At 38.9% G+C, this 17,770-nt stretch overlaps 3 protein-coding genes across 3 annotated transcripts; 2 read left to right on the forward strand and 1 right to left on the reverse strand.

Annotated features, from left to right (window-relative positions):
* Nucleotides 1-7,156: 7,156 nt before the first annotated feature.
* F5147DRAFT_771412 (uncharacterized protein) lies at nt 7,157-7,726 on the forward strand (the record flags this gene model as incomplete). The annotated part of the gene is made up of 2 exons (XM_041441241.1): nt 7,157-7,385; nt 7,416-7,726. 2 exons carry the CDS (start codon nt 7,157-7,159, stop codon nt 7,724-7,726), a joined length of 540 nt encoding a protein of 179 aa, XP_041295279.1.
* A 2,000-nt stretch (nt 7,727-9,726) lies between these two features.
* F5147DRAFT_759643 (uncharacterized protein) lies at nt 9,727-10,650 on the reverse strand (the record flags this gene model as incomplete). The annotated part of the gene is made up of 8 exons (XM_041440457.1): nt 9,727-9,762; nt 9,819-9,903; nt 9,949-9,972; nt 10,071-10,099; nt 10,151-10,210; nt 10,261-10,289; nt 10,441-10,498; nt 10,585-10,650. 8 exons carry the CDS (start codon nt 10,648-10,650, stop codon nt 9,727-9,729), a joined length of 387 nt encoding a protein of 128 aa, XP_041295280.1.
* A 2,578-nt stretch (nt 10,651-13,228) lies between these two features.
* On the forward strand, nt 13,229-13,791 carry F5147DRAFT_650984 (uncharacterized protein; the record flags this gene model as incomplete). The annotated part of the gene is made up of 3 exons (XM_041433493.1): nt 13,229-13,283; nt 13,344-13,625; nt 13,682-13,791. The coding sequence occupies 3 exons, from the start codon at nt 13,229-13,231 to the stop codon at nt 13,789-13,791; spliced, it is 447 nt and encodes a 148-aa protein (XP_041295281.1).
* Between the last annotated feature and the right edge of the window lie 3,979 nt (nt 13,792-17,770).

A 17,770-nucleotide genomic window follows, 5' to 3' on the forward strand; every position in this document is an offset into this window, starting at 1 on the left:
TCACAAGGAAAGAACTAACACCCACTGGACTCGTCTCTGGGAGAAATCTCCTCGTTATGCATGCATGAAAGAAATTGACCCATCTCTATTACAGTGCTCCTTTGTGAAATTGGTGGAGAAACTCCCTAAGAGATTAATAGGACTCTACATGTACTTCCGGACACGCCATATCGCACTCAACCACCACCTTCACCGCATCAACCGCAGTGTCACTCCATCTTGCCCTATATGCCCACACACTCCCGAAACCATTCACCACTTCTTATTCACATGCCCTCAATATGATCGAGAACGTCACATTCTCACATGCGCGCTCCGCAGAAAAGCCTCCTCGTTACCATTCTTACTGGCAGACCCCAAAGCTGTAGAACATTTCCTTCGCTACGTCAATAGTACAGGCAGATTCAAACTTACCTTTGGTGACGTCTCTCTTCCACCGCCTCATGAATAGTTAATGATCAGAAGTTCCAGTTGCAGACCCATTCGGGCTCACTTTCGTCAAAGTTTTATACTCTTACTACTCTCGACATGAAGACACCGGCCTCAAACCAGTAGGATTCAGTTATTGAAGATGCAGGGGAGAAGCTAGGGGAGACAAGCTGAACACGAGGAAAACGGACAATGATAGCCCAGACCCCAACGCACGAAACCAATATCAATGGCCTACGCTACACCAACTCTCAGCACCTCACCAAACTCTCATCCCCCATCTTTCGTGCACTCCTATCATAGCTTCCTGTCCTTGGTCGCCTCGGCGGCCGAGTACGCGTTCTCGACGACCAAATGCTCACTGTCACCCAAGAATCATCAAACGTTACCAGTAGAACAGTCGGCCCATCTTCAATAAGTAGTACACCTAAAACGGCCGGCGGGAACGGCGGACCAGGAAGGTACAACCTATCCTGGGGCATCTGTATACTTAGAGATGAAGCGCGGGGTACAGGGACCCCCTAGACTATATAGTAATGTCCAACATAGGGTAGTATACCCCAAAGGACAATAATTTGATACAAAAAAAAAAAAAAAGTGTGCCTGAAGCTATATCTACATCTACAGAAGGTATTATCTTTTATCGAGGCCCAAGTTGACTGGATGGAAGGATATATATTTCATTCAAAGGACTAACAAGACTTAAGGCTGAAAAATATCTGAGCTTTGAATTTGTGAAGTACAACAACTATCATTCCGTTTATATTCCTAATGTCATTCAAGCTATTGAGTCCTATTGTTTCTGCCAAGATTAGATCATTGCTAATAATTGGAACTACCATATGTTCCAAGATAAAAGCTACCCTAGACATCCTGTCATTCTAGGCAGTGTCAAGCTCCCTACTGGAGGTCTACATTCTGAAAGGACTTGATATGAATGGGTCTGAGAACTTCAAGATCACAGGGCACACACTTGGCATTTAATCTATGTCATTAAAACTGTCCTTTTGACTTGCATGCTTGCTGAGGCATTCTCTTGCATGGGAACCATCAAATATGACTAAACTTTGCACATTCAGGGAGGTCTATCTAACAAAGTCTACACTAGACACTATGACAATGTCAATCTATTTTTCTTGGAGAGTGAGGCCAAACAGATGAATTCATATGCAGCTATTGCCAAAGCTTATGGAGAAGAAGAGCTAGCTTTAAAATTTCTTGATGCCCTCCTTATACCCTTTCCTGACGAGGACACTGTCAGTGCCCTTACTGAATCTCAACTCCTTGATATTGGAACTGTCAAGAACATCCTTCATCTCGCATCAGACAGAGACCTAGTCCTTGGGATTGTACACTTGGGCCTCACTATCATAGCAACCTTACCCTTTTGCAGTAAGATGTTTAAAGACTCCTTTTATTCAAAAAGTGGCTCATTCTCTCAGATATTGCCAAAGAACCTAATAAAGAGCCAAAATCTAAGACCAAGAAGTTTTTTCTCTAATGTCTCAAAGGTAAACTTTTATCCTTTGTTATTAATCGAGCTAATCTGCATACCATTCACATTGGTTCTGTGTACTTAAGAAGAATGACAAACTAAGATTAGTCCATGAACTTCAATCTCTCAATAAAATTTATATTTGAGATGCTAGCTTCATTCCTATAGTGGATGACTTTGTGGAGTCATTTGATGGAGCTTAGTGTTACACAGTATTTGATCTATTCTAGAGATTTGATGCATGTAAAATGCACTCAGAAAGCAGAGATCTTACAGCCTTACCAATGGGCTATATAAATGTATCTGCAGAATTGTAGAAATATACCAGCTTTGTACTATAGGATGAAATTCTACATATAGCCAATGATTTCATAGATGATCTTTTAGTCAAAAGTCCAAAGACTATCTATTCTGACAATGAAGGTAATCCTGAGGTCTTAGAAGAAAATTCTGGATTTAGATGATTTATTTGAGAACATGCAATTGATGTTCACTATATCATGCACTGTATAAAAGACGTAGGTGCAACATTCTCTGCTATAAAAATTCAATGTTGCCTTTCAGATGTCCTTATAGTTGGATAATGTTGTACTCCAGAAGAAAGACTACCTGATACTGAGAAAGTGTCCAAAATTCTTGACTAGCCAATCTCCATTATAATTAAAGAAGCTCAAGGATTTATGGGACTTTATGGGCCAGTTCATATTTGAATACTAGGATTTTCTAAACTAGCAAAATCAATCCCCCAGCTTTGGAGAAAAGATGCCTCTTTTATTTGAGGAGAGAAACAAGATATTGCCTTTGAAACTTTGAAAGAACATATATGTTCAGCACCAGCAATGAGAAGCATTGACTATACTTCTTCAAACCCCATATATCTATCAGTTAATTCCAGCTTCAGAGTCATAGGAATTATTCTTTCACAAGTAGACAATGAAGAATGACGACATCCAGCATAATATAGTTCTTTACCCATAGGTGATGCAGAGTCACAATATTCTCAGCCTAAGTTAGAACTATATGGACTTTTCAGAGCACTATGACACTACAGACTTCACATTATTGAAGTTCAGAACCTCCATGTCGAAGTTGATGCAAAATATATTAAGGGCATGCTTAATGAGCCTGACCTACAACCAAATGCTATAATCAATAGATAGGTTTAAGAAATTCTTCTATTTAATTTCACACTTTACCATGTTCCAGCAACAAGTTTTAGAGGGCCTGGTGGCTTATCTAGATGCCCTTTAGCTTCAGATGAAGAGATCATCCCTGAAGATGACTCTTGGTTAGATGAAATAGCTTTATTCATATCAATCTCAAATCCCACTATACATCCATATAACCTAATAACATATCATCTGTGTTTTTGTCAGCTACTGATTAAGAGCAAACTTTGACAGATATTTTCAAGTTCCTTACCACACTGGAAGCACCAAATTTCGAAAGTACTGCAAAACATAAGAAATTTGTTAAATATACAACTTGATTTTTTGTACAAAAGAGAAAGATGTACAAGTGTCTACCAGATAGACTCCCTTTACTTGTTATTTTTGACCCTGCTAAACAACTGTCTATATTGACAGGAGCACATGAAGAATTAGGCCACAAAGGAGTATAGTCTACCTTTGAGACTATTCAATACAGATTCTTCCAGTCACATATATATATACTGATGTTAAGCACCATATACAATCTTGTCATGATTGTCAGATTTAAAGCACCAAGAAAATGCATATACCTATCACAGTCTCTGCCACAATCTTTACAAAGATCTACATTGACATACTCAAGATGCCTGCCAGGAATGATATGAAGCATCTAGTGTTAGCTTGAGATGATCTTTCATGATATATAAAAGGAAGAGCATTATATATAATTTGCCTCTGCCAAAGCTATGGCCAAGTTTTCTGTGAAGATTTGTATTGCTAATATGGAGCAATTGGACAGATAGTCACCAATAATGACTCCAAAGTCAAAGGAGCATTTCAAAATTTATTTCAACAAGTGGACATTCCACAGATCACATGGTATATGATCCAAGCAAGGTGATTACTATGTCTGTCTTCATCACACAACCTTCATTCATTTTCATAACTTCTTTGTCTACTATCAGAATCTTCAGCAAATTTATCTATTGCTCAATAATAATATATGTAGGTTATTTGCAATATCATCTCCTGTTGCCTCATCCATTAATTCTATTGTCTCCAGCACCTATTTCTGAAGTGGTGAGTTCTTTTATCAAAACTCAAAAGGAGGCTTTCAGAAGCATACAACTATCCTTTCCAAAAAGAACAGTTTGCTACTAATGTTTGAAGCCTATCTCTGATTTGCTCTTCAGTAAATGAGCACTAGAGCAGTTGCAGACACACTGGCCAATAACATAAAGCAGATGTGCCTTACTTTGATTTGAGGCACACCCCTTTCTCCATTTTCTTGGGGCTGTTTCTTTGGCTCTTGTTAGAAGCTGATTGTGAGCTTCATGCTGTGATAACATTGTGAAGCTTAGTACAGCCATTTGCCCTAAAGCTGAGTGACCACTACACAGACCAAGGCCATGCAGCTCAGCAGTCACATGGGCTTGGTGTGGTCATTTTTTCCTAAGCTGTGTGTGCTGCTTGGCTATTGCAGAAGCTCAATACTATTATTTACCTCAAAGCTACCTGTGCAGCCTTTTGTGCTTACCCCTTGCTGTCAAATTCTATTTGGCCTTTTTGAAGCCTCTGACAAACTTAAGTGTGGTGAATTGAGGTAGTCGTAAGTTTGACTACTAAATGTAATTCAGAGGCCGTACATAAGTAGCTACACTAAGTTGTTTCTTGACTCACAACTTTGCCAGTGCTAACAGGGCTTGCTGTAGAGGCTGCAGTGAATCGGAGGTGAGTTAGGTCCTTAGCCCTGATGCCCACAGCCCACAGATGATTGCAATTGACAGCTTTCCATCACTGCAGGATGGTGTGGCTTCATGTGGCAGCATACAGAGCTTCTCTACTGTAGATATTTTCCTCGAACAAATGGCCCCCTTGTGCTGTGAGTCAACCCAAGATCCAAACTATGACCTAAAAGTAGAAGGGCTTTTGAAGAGCGCAGTGCATGGCAGCCCCAAGTTAGAGGTATCTCATACATTAGATGGATATGAAGGAATGGGGTGAGCCATCACTATATGCCTCTACTTTCAAATTCACAAGGCTTTCTCAGACCGATGAAGCAATTATTTGATAACTGATTTTTGTGGGGTGCTATCCCTACAAAGAAGGTAAAGCTCGAGGGCACTGTTGATCCATTAAGTAAGGCTCTTCCTTTGGAATCCAAGCTTGTGGACCCCCACATGAGCATACCAAGTCCCAGGCTAAAATGAAGAGGGATGTTAAGACTTCTGCTGATGCTGGCACTACAACTTCAAAACTCGCAATAAGATCTTGTCTTTGAAGCCAGGTCAAGTGGATCTGCTTTTCATAGTTCTCATTGTATCATGCTCATTGTGTCGTAGATTGCTGGGACAGTTATTGCTTCTGGTCCTACTACCTCCATCCATCCAAAGGTCTAACTCAAACTGCTAAGTCATTCTCAAGGTTAAAGCTGAAATTGGCGACATCAAATGTCTCTGTATGCTATTCTCATCAAGTCAAATCCTAAACACTGCACTACAGCTGCATCTTTGAAAGAACACGCTGGCTGTATGGTTGCTACAAGGAAGCTCATAAAGTAGATTGCAAACTCCATTTAAGAAACTGTCAACCTTAAAGAATCAGCTGTGGGTGTTTGCATACTTTTCCCACAGCATGAAGGTGGTTCCACTTTCCATCAATCTTTGGCTCACTCTAGCCCATTCCCAAACCCCTAGGTATACCAAAAACATCCTCAACAGAGACTACAAGGCTGTTTCTAATTACATGAGATCTAAATTACCACTAGACACCTGCTCGAGTAATCAGACATGATGGGTGACCCTAACAATACTTTAGAAACTAGAAACAAGGACCTTAAGCTGATATATAAGATTATCAAATTTGGCATCTGGGTGCTACTTATACACGAGCAGTGGCTAAAGGAGGTGGTTGCATATTACTAATGAGGAGATAACTCATCCATCTAGCAAATAAGATTTTATAGACAGAGTCCATTAGTGGGGAAGAACAATTCCATAGAGCTGCACAGGCTAAAGTGCTGCCTGCCCATGACCTAACATGTCTATTATTCTCTCTAAGTTGCCATGGAGGGTCTTTCCAAGATTGAATATGACATAAGGTCCATAACCATCATCCACAATCCACAAAGTATTTGAAGACAGTGAAAACTTTCCTTCCTGGTTGAGGCTGGGAGTTGATCATCTAAGCTAGAGGTTCAGGCTGCTGATAAACTATTATGGGTGGGTATAATGCATGAAGTGGAACCATTTTAATTGTTCCAATGATTGATCAGTACTTTGGTGTGACATATTGTTGCATTTGAGAGGATACTATACTTTTTACTATATGAATGAGTTGTTGACAAGTACTTACTTTTGATACTGCTCAGTGCTTATAACTCTGCTGAGCATCCCTCCTTGCTACTCATTGTGCAGGTTTATTAAATGCAGGCTATCATCTGCTGAATGTCCCTCCTTTGCTACTCTTTGTGTGGGTTTGTTAAATATAGGCTATAGTCTGCTAAATGTCTCTCCTTGCTACTCATTGTGCAGGTTTGTTAAATATAGGACATTGTCTGCTAAATGTCTCTCCTTCACTACTTGTTATGTGGGTTCATTAAATGCAGGCTATCATCTACTGAACATCCCTTCTCAGCAAGTGCAACTGCATCTCCCACCGCCTCATACTACATCCTTCAGCACCTCACTAACTTCCTATAACCTCTCACTGATGTAGTGTAGGTTTCTGAACTTGTTCCTTTCTCTGACCAGCACCTCATGACACCTAATTGTCATATCTGTATAACAATTGTTTGAAATAAATATGTATTCATAGCTAAATTTTATATCTACTGTAGTTATACTTTCCTAATACTAAAGCAACAGAGAAAAGATAGTATTCTGTGACAGCCTCGTGCCTTGGCTGTCACAGAATTTAATTCATGCATGAGTAAGTAAGGTGGCATTAACACACCTTGTTCTGACCCACGTCAGTAGCCAATTCTCGAATCACTACATCAGTAGTAGTCCCTCATTGTCTTCTTTACCTTTTCTGTTATTTATTTGCAAATTCCACATTCCCTACTATACCTCTCCCAACAATGAACCCAAACCTTGCAATTGCTCCCGATTTCCAGTTGCCTGAATACACAGAAGCAAGAGCTCAACTCGTCAATGAGGCCATTAATGACCGGCAAGCAGCAACCATCTTAGCCAACCTCTGGCACATCCAGAATGATGCAGATAAGCGTCTCTGGACGATCAGACTCAAAGCCGAAGCCCGAGAAGCTGAAGCCGAGCGCAGAGAAGCCACAGAAGAAGAAGCTCAATGTTAGCAAGCGTTGAAGGCAGAACAAAAAGCAGCCATTAAAGAGGAGTGCAAAAAGAATAAAGCCAAATATGCTCTAGTCAAGGACATTGAAATTACATTGGATCCCATCATCCTCCCATGTCAATATGCCACGTGGAAAATGAAGTCTGGTGATTACTGTGAACTATTCTACTTCACTAACAGCAGTCTTGAAGAAGCGTCTCGATCAGCCTTCACAGCGGACAAAGATGCGCTAGTAATTCTACCCTCATCCGATGGCTTACACAAGTGCATACCAGCTGGTGCTGCCAAAGACCCCAAAGTCCAAGTTATCAAAGACGAAAATCTCACCTGGGAATAGTTCAATAAGTCAGCTCCTCGCATGATCACCCTCATGAAGGACAACGACTGGCTGGATGACCAGGTGAATATGCACATCGCTTTCTGGTCTGCATTGCAGAACCACAGATGGTGCCATGACTTCGACGTCCACAAGCAACGCACATTATGGCTATACCAAGCCCAACAATGCAAACGTTGGCACCTCGCCGTTGGAAGTTCCAATAGCTGGAGCCTAGCAAAAATCAATCAAGAATTGCTAAATGAAGCTCACGAAACGATATTTTATCAGTTTAGAATGCAGCTATTGTCTAGTCAGGTATGCTCACCCTCATTATTTTCATTCCAGAATCAAAACTAAGTACACTCTACGTGTCTATCTACTTTGTACCTTCCCCATACCTGTTTGGCATCACGTCTAAACAAAACCCAACCACCGGCGGACATCACGTTCTGCCAACCAAATACAACCTGCGTAACTGGACAACACAATCCAAACACAATGTGATCTCCATCACTGCCGGCCATCATGTGCCAACCACACCAGTCCCGTGCCATTGAGGCAACAGGGTCAAATAGGAACCAGCAGCAGCACTCACACTCTGTTAGCACCCAAAAGTGTTCCCCTCCCGCTTCACCAGAAGCTAGACTGATGCTTTCACTATTTATCTAAGAGACCACGCAATCGTCATCACCCCTTACATCCAAGCCTTATCTCCAGCACTCGAACCTTTCTCACGCCAAACACTACCTCCAGTGCATTGAGAATTTCGGGTGAGTACAGCTCCTATCACTAGAGGGTGTCAAGCTTCACAGTCTGTGTTGCTACTCTCCTACGTCTATGGGATCACAGCTCACCTTGAAACCCTTAGGTTCAGACACATATGCCGGGCCAAAAGCCCTTCGGGCTTTTACCCAAACATTTCCCCCATCTATCCTAATCATTAGAACCTTCATGTATATTCACACTCACACCGAATACATTTCTGCTCACCATTCTCAGATAGCCACTGCTCATTAAAAGCATAGAAAATAAGTTGTCACACATTTTTCAAGTAAATTTATTTGGAAACCCACTGGTATGACACGCAAACAGTGCCAAGATATCTACCATCATGATGAAGCTTCCAAGTGGGCTCACTTGGAGGCACCCACCAACTCCAGCTCTGACTTAGACTCAGAGGACTTTAATGGTCTACTTGAAATCTGGTTGTCCAACGGGTAGTCCACTGTGTGCTTTGAACAATTGCATACCCCAGTACACTCTTCTCACCCACTACTATCATCTGTCTCTTGTTAGCTGCAGTGGGAATATAATTTGGGCAGTATGGTTTTGTCTGTGACATTACATCTAGTCTTGTGCCTACTACTCACCTATTGGTTTACATAGAGCACTTCTACCACAGACAGAAGTTAAGAAATCGGACACCTTCAACAATTAAATCAGTTCTAGTTACCTACCTACTTAACAGTTCTAGCCTTCCTAGTGATTTGTCTGAGTCCATCTAAGGTCTTCAACTGGAGTGGTCATCTCATTGTCTGTACCTGAGCTGTCATCATTGGTATGCTGTACCTATAGGGAAATCTTCTATCAAGAGTCAGCAAGCTGGTACCAGAAAATATGTCGCTGAAGCCTACTCCAAAACACTGAGATTTATCTGACTGGGGTCTTTGAAATGAGATGGATCTACATCAGGAAAAAGGGTTATTGCTATATTAGCTCATATAGCACTATATATGAATATATAGTGTCTATAGACCTCATAGGATCTAAAGCAATCCCCCCCTCTATAGAGAGGACATATAGTCACATATAGTCAACTTGTGTAGCCAGTAGCACATTTATGCACATATATTCAACTGCCAAAATTTGGAGGCACCTTAATTTTTTTCCTCTAATGCACTATATTTGCATTTATATTCTAGTCAAAACACCAAAAAAGCGAAAATTCAAGTAATATTTCAAGTAATTACTATAACAGGTGTAAACTACTAACTACAAAAGAGGCAAAAATGCGAAAATTAAGAGAGGAGGAGGAGGAGGAGAAGGGCAGAAGGCTACTAGTATAAGAGGGAGTCAGAGAGGAAAGATAGGAAAATAAAAAGGGACTTACTAAATAGCCAAAAATGCGAAAATTGGAGAGGATGAGCCTATAGTAGGAGGAGGAGGAGGAGGAGAGAGGGAAGAAGGAGGAGCAGCTAGAAGGGGTATCAGAGAGGGAAGAAGAGGAGGAGGAGACTCACCAAATACTCAAAAGTGCGAAAATCCTTGAGTGGTGGGAGGAGAAGGGGGGGGAGGGAAGGAGGAGGAGGAGCTAGAAGGGATGTCAGAGAGGGAAGAAGAAGAAGAAGAAGAGGAGACTCACCAAATACTCAAAAGTGCGAAAATGAGGAGCTAGAAGAAGGGGTGTCAGAGAGGGAAGAGGAAGAAGAGAGAAAGACTTACCAAATGGTCAAAAATGTGAAAATGATTGAGTAGGAGGAGGAGGAGGGAAGGAAGAAGGAGCTAGAAGGAGAGGGTCAGAGAGGGAAGGAAAAGAAGAAGAAAAGACTTACCAAATACTCAAAAATGCGAAAATTATTGACTAGAAGGAGAATGAGGAGGAGAGAAAGGAAGGAAAAGATAGGAAAAGACTTGTGGTTGACCACACTTTTGCTTATATAAGCTGTGCCAAACAAAGCCACATCACAAGACTTAGTGAATTTTGACTTGGTGAATTTTCGCATTTTGCTTACTTGACCGTGGGAACATTTTCCGATGAAAATCAAAGTTATAGCCCTTGTCAAGGAAAGTCTATCCATAGTCTGATGACATCAATAGGTTAAGATCCTAGTGAGTTATAAGCAAAATACTCAAAAGTGGACAGTTCAAGAAAGCACCTTGACCGTGGGAACTTTTCCAATGAAAATCAAAGTCATAGCCCTTGTCAAGGAAAGTCTATCCATAGTCTTATGACATCAATAGGTTAAGATCCTAGTGAGTTATAAGCAAAATACTTGAAAGTGGATGGTTCAAGAAAGCACTTTGACCGTGGGAACTTTTTCCGATGAAAAGCTGACTACAGCCAACTACAATCAACTATAGTTACTATAATTGCAGATTTAGATACATCAAATGAGCAAATACCCTTTTTCCTAAAGAGTCTAACTATAATATCATTCAAGTTGCAACTATAGCATACATATATTCAAATATAGCCCATTGTGGCTCTATTTGAATATAAAGCCAAAAATGGCAAAATCCCTTTTTCCTGATGTACCGCTCCTTTCGCAAAACTATTGATAGTAAAGACTAGCTGTTCTCAGTATGATCTTTGCTATTTCACTTACTGCTAGTAATACTACAAATAAATGGTTTATTCTCTAAATACTTGCTAATATAAGAAGGCTATTATCAGAGGCTGCTAATGGTAACTGTCAGCTATATCAGAAATGTGATCCCTATGCTTTTGGCTGCTTTCTGATGTGCAAGGTAAGTTTCTCAGTTTTGGACTATTTTTTAAATATTTTTTTATTCAGATGCTATTTATATTTCCCATCACATTTCTAATATCCCCAGAGCTCTGTGTTCTTGCAGCACTATGTTTTAACTGTAAGTCTTTTATTTGAATGTATACATGACTTTGTTGACTATGTGAGGTTACATAATTTTACTCTTGAACATCACACTTGCTGTCTGTGTACCAGTACTCACTAGCTTTACTCTTCTCTCTGTCCAACACTATACCAAAGGAGAAAAGTGTTTTACAATCAGTCACTCTTATCATTAGTGGTTCTCAAAGTTGACTTCATAGAATTTTGGAAGGTCAGAAATTTGCGCATTGCTAGTAGTATTGAAGCTCCAACACTGACAAATAAACCCTAAGCTTTGTACTATCTGCTATAGTGTTCTGTAGCTCCATTAATATGCTCCATGAATCAGATTGAAAGAAGCTGCTTTGCAGCCTCAAACAAACCAGAAATGACCTTATCATTGCGCGATATATGGAACTAATTGAGTTTATGATAGATCAGCTACTAGATGAAGACAACAATGAAGACAATGATGAAGACTCTGATAAGGAATTTGATAATGCTGTCAATGGCCATAGTGGCTCAGATATTAGTATATGGACCACATCACCAACATGGCCAGAGTCCCTAGTGTCTCCCACATCATCGATCATGTCTGCCTTGTCAAACAACTCTCTGATGTCACTCTCCACAGCATACTCTGAATTCCTATCATGTGATATCCCAGACATGTGCGAACAAGTCTTTACTCAGTTGCCAATGCAATCACTGCACTGCACAATGAGGTAGAGAAATGTTGAGTCCTTGATGTCCATCCATCTCTAAGTTGTGTGCCTCAGCTACACTTGCTAGAGGAGTGGGCTCTATTCTCACCTGAAAAAATTTGTTGCAAGCTCCATGTTGATGTGGATGTATTTGATGAACTTATGAAGTTGATTCAAGGACACGCCATCTTCTACAACAATTCGGATATCCCCCAGCTCTCTGTCTCAATACAGCTCGCCATTTTTCTCAATAGCACTGGCCATTATGGCAATGCCACAACCACTGAAGATATATCTGACTGGGCTGGAGTATTTGTGGGGACCATCTACAACTGCTACAAAGGGGTGATGATCGCAATCCTTCAACTTCATGACCAGGCTATTTATTTTGATCCGCTTGATCATGAGGATCAAATTGAGCAAGAGCAGGCAAAAACTTACATCGAAAGTAAGACATGTCATGAATGACATGGAGGCTTTCTTTCTGTAGATAGGACTCCATCCCCCTTACACAAGAAGCCAGATTGGCACAGGGAGGGTTTCTTTGGTAAGAACTTAGACTATTCTCTAACAGTGCAGATAAGTGTCAGTTCAATGTGCAGCGCAGTGACTTACCATTAAAAAGATTGTTATATTACCTTACAATCTTTGTATCATGGACTATGTCATTGGCATACCTGGAAATCTCCATAACTCAAATGTATTTGTGCTGACAAGAGTTTCCTGGGATCCCAAGTCATTTTTTGGGCAGGAGAGTGGCTGTGGGTGGATTTAGCATATCTAAGAAGTAAAGTACGACGGTTTTCGGAAACGCACGGGCGCTCGCGTGGCTTTCGCTAAAGGCCACATGGGAGCGCTTAGCTCGCTTAAACCTGTTTTTGGAAATCTCGCGTGGTTTTCTCGCGTGGCTTTCGAGCGCCGACTCACTTGCCTATTAGAGCAGCGCACTACGCAACACAAGTATTTTCCACAAGTATTTTCCCGGTACATACATACAGTAAATAATAAAACTAAAATGGAACAACAAATATATGGGGTGAAGGAGATAAAAGAGATCAGTAGAAAAGAGCTGTGAAAAATCAAAAAAGGGAGCAAAAGACAATGTAGACTCAAAAATTGGAGAATGGAAGGACAAGAAATCAGGAAACTGTGAAACTGGGAGAACAGGAGACGGGGAAACTTGGAGAATAGAATAATGTCACCCATTGGAAACTTAGCACAATGTTGGTAATACATGGCATTAAATAATGTGTTTGAGCAGGGGGACAACAGGATTTGACTCATTTGAGTGTTTTGCCTACTGTAATCATTAGTAGTGGCTGTATATGTACATAAATGGAACAACATATGATACAATTACAGACAGGGAGATAACAAATGTGGTGACAGGAGATAAGATTCAAATAAAAAGAGACAAAGACAATGTAGACTCAAAAACTGGAGAACGGGAGACGGGAGACGGGAGACGGGAGACGGGAGATGGGAGACGGGAGACGGGAGACGGGAGACGGGAGACGGGAGACGGGAGACGGGAGACGGGAGACGGGAGACGGGAGACGGGAGACGGGAGACGGGAGACGGGAGACGGGAGACGGGAGACGGGAGACGGGAGACGGGAGGATGTAGGAGACAATTGGGAGATGGGTAGGTGTCAGAAAAAAGTTAGGTACCATTGTAATACTGCCAGATTACAAGTTCAGCTCAGCACCTTAAGAGGGCCTTACAAGGCATTTTAACAGGCCATTCTGAGGCACAGCGAGGCAAAACTCAACATAAGGTCATCAAAAGGGCCCTTATAAGTGCCTTTTAATGGGCATTAAAATATTATCTTACCTGTTTAAAAGCCCTTATAAGGACACCCTCCAAATAGAGCATTAAAATGTCTTGCAAGGCCTTAAAACCCTGGGAACTTTTTTCCGACAGGCAAAGATGGGAAAATAAATACATCCAATGATACTGTTATATATTTTGTAATTTTGTCAGAATCCTGCTCAAAGAATGTAGAACTGACTGATCTTACTATGTACTATGTACTTTATGTGGTGGTAGATTGTACTTTTAGTGTTTTTGAACTGCTCATAAATGTATTTTCAAAATTATTCAAAATGCACAATTTATTAGGATGCAGCCTGAGGCCAGGAAGCCAAAGGAGGGCGTAGCCCTCCTTGGCTTCCTGTGACAAAGGAACAACACTCATTTTCCTCCCCTGAAGGAGCACGTAGCGCTCCTTTGATTTGTGCTGAAGGCACAACGGGTGTGAGCTCGTGCTGCATGAACCTGGTGTGTGCCACTATATAAACGGCTGCCGGGAGGGAGTTTGATGCTGGACCAAAAAATGTTCAACTATAACCTATCAACAGTGAGTATGAATGGCAATACAACATTACATGAAAACCTACAAACATTGGGGCACTTTTTGAGCCACTGTACTTACCCAATGTCTAGGTCTGTGTTTGTTCAGAGCATTTTTTGGCTCTATCAAGGGCTGGTTCCAATCACTGCGGGAGCTTTGCATCTCAATCCAAAGTCAGAAGGACCTCGACTATGCAAACATTTGGATTCAGCGAATTTTGCCAGTCTATACATAGCCTAAGATCTACAGTACACTTAAGCAAAATATTCGACCTCTTTCTGTATTAGAACCAGCTCTTTGCCCTCTTTTAGAAATCAAACAAGACTCCTATTTCTTCTACTATTGCCTCTGCCCTAATTGCTTCCTTTGCATAAACCACTATATCCAACTACTGATATCTTTTTTAGGTCCCTTATCTACAACAACACAATTTCAAAGCCATGTACTGTACTACTGTCTTGTTAATCAACAATTGACATGATAGTAACAGTAAAACTTACTATATTTGATCTCTGTTTGTTTATTGTATACTTATTTTTTAACTCTTCTAAACAGGCTAATTAATAAATAAATGAATGTAAATAAGGTGTATGATTTGAAAAAAGTTATACTAATAAACATATGCATTTATTAATGAGCTTTAATCTCACTTGTGTAAATTTATCTGTCTTTGCTGCCTTATTCTAAATATCTTATCTCAAATTACCTTAGGCATCCTTATCACTTCAGTCCTTAGAATAAATTAAATCAAGTACAAAAATAACAACTTATTCTCTTCAGCCACCTTATTAATATTTTAGTAACTTCTGGTAACTAAGCTAAAAACAGTGAGAAACTAATTATGCATAATGTAATGCATCAATTTATGTTTTATATTGCATCTAACTATTACTTTTCTATTAGAAAAGAATTATTATTTATACAAGCTAAGTTTTAGAAAAGTAAAACAAAATCATCACTACCTAAGCTATGCTTTGGCTCAAAGTACAGGAAAATCATTTGACTATATCTCTATAGTATTAAGCTTTTATAAGAGCATTAGTAAGTTATACTAGACTAGTTTGATATAGGACAGTATATAATATTTTAGTGTTAACTGATTGCTACTAGAAAAAACTTAAATAAGATATAAGAAATCAGTACAAGAAATCAGTATAGGATATAGCAGCAAGATAGCTATTAGCTAAAATAAATCTTTTTTCTTAATACTTCTTTTTAACAATTTGATATTATGAAAAGTTAAGTACTATGAGGGTGTTTATAATGTTAAAGAAATAGTATGTTATTATAATAATATCTCATTTAAAATGATATATTAGAGCCACTAGTTTGAACATAAAGTTTAAAAACATATAATCAAACTTAATAAAAGTAGCATTAGAATTAACAAAGTGCAATAAATATAGAAGATCATGGCTAACTCTTTATCAAATACAAAAATTACATTCTTATCTTATGATAATTATCTCTTAGCCTAAAATACTAACTTTGTAGCTCTAATAAAAGACCTTTGAATATGATAATCATTAGGTCCAAACTGAAACATTACTATATATATATAATAGCTATATAAAGAGTATATATGATATTAAGTCTCTAGCATTCTCCATAAGGATTGTTGAGATCCATGAAGACTTTAACTGAAGACCGATATAGATGTTCATAATAAATACAAATATAATAAGACCATATAACACTGAAATAAGCTATGTTGGTCATATGTATGAAATTAGTTTCTAATTATTCTACTACCATAACTTACCTAACCATAGTCAGATCTGCTATAAGTAATAAACAAATAACTCACTTAGCCTAATACAAAAGCCTCTGATCATTTTATCCCCACTAAGTTCAACCTTTGTATAATTGTCTATGTTCTAGATCTTTTGTTTCATGAAAAACTATGGTGTTTTTACCAATGTAACTGTCATACCATCATAATTAGTGAGGGTTTCAACAAATTGGTTTATTTTACACTAGCCTTCCTCTACATTAGCCTGCAGCACTAAGTAAATAGAGGATAAGAGGATATAGTAATACTTACCAAGTTGTACATTGGCTAGATTGATCTTCAGAACAGCCCATAGGCATACCTTGCCATCTAATATATCTGCATTATATCTCATAATGTCTTTTAGTTAGCCTTGCAATTAGGGTTTTTGCTTTGGAAGTCATCTAATATCAACACTAACTAGTCAGTGCTAGTAACAGTAGTTGAGCTCCTGCAGCTCTCCTCAGACCATTTCTTAGAGAGTGATTAGGATGTTAGATGTTAAGTGAGAGAAAACATACATCAGTGCCAGTCATCTGTAGTGCAATAAGATTCTTATTAGGTATAATCACATGTATCTATTTATCAATGGTCAAGTTAACTGTATCGAAACTGTAGTGCCCCTTTCTTATAGTGAGAGGACTATAAGAGAGTACTGACTCTAAGTTATATTGGACCAATTTAAGCAAAATACATAAGTTAATTGCGGCTAGGGTTGCATTGACTAGGTCTCTTAGTGTATATACACTCTAACCTAGAATTAAAGGAACTGCAAGACAAAGTATTGAGTAAACAGACTGCTCCATCTCTATTAACTATAGATGGAGCCACACTTCCACAAAACACATTGAGTCATCATTTGAAGATGACTATAGGTCATGTAAAATCACTTTTTTCTTGACCTTGAAATAAGTGCCTTTAGATTTCAATCCAAGTTTGAGCTTTTTTTAAGCTCAATATTTGAGCAATAGAGGACAGTTTACCATTTGAAACTATTATAGTTGGCTAGTAATACAGGCTGACTTAGAGGTATGGTGTGGCTAGAACAACTTACAGAATCTATGCCTATTCAGTTAGCTTATAGAACAATAAATATTCCAACTAAGATAAGAAATTATTGCCATTAATATGCAATTAAATTTGCAAAATTGTAAAATCTATATTATTTTGAATCTGGATGGTTAACAAAAATGAATATGATAAGATGTATGACTATTAGGTCCAAACTAAAACATTACTATATATATAATAACTATATAAAGAGTATATATGATATTAAGTTTTTAGCACTCTCAATAAGAATTATTAAGATCTATGAAGACTTTAACTGAAGACCAATGTAGATGTCCATGATCAATACAAATATAATAAGACCATATCACACTAAAACAATCTGTGTTCCTATGTCTATGATCATATATGTAAAATTAGTTTCTAATTAGTCCACTACTACAACTTACCTAACCATATTGCCTTGGATCCAATAGATAGACTCCAGCCTATAGTAGTGAGAAATAATTAAAATGAGTACCAGGCTTAGGATGATGATTTGTACACTATAACAGCTAATTATAGTAAAAGTTAAGTTAATGAAACCTTTACTAAGATAGAATATTATGAATAATATTTGAAACTTCTTAAAAAATTAGGGTATACTTTATATCA

This window comes from Suillus discolor (genome assembly GCF_016758755.1).
Source record: "Suillus discolor strain FC423 chromosome Unknown F5147scaffold_15, whole genome shotgun sequence".
Classification (NCBI taxonomy): domain Eukaryota; kingdom Fungi; phylum Basidiomycota; class Agaricomycetes; order Boletales; family Suillaceae; genus Suillus; species Suillus discolor.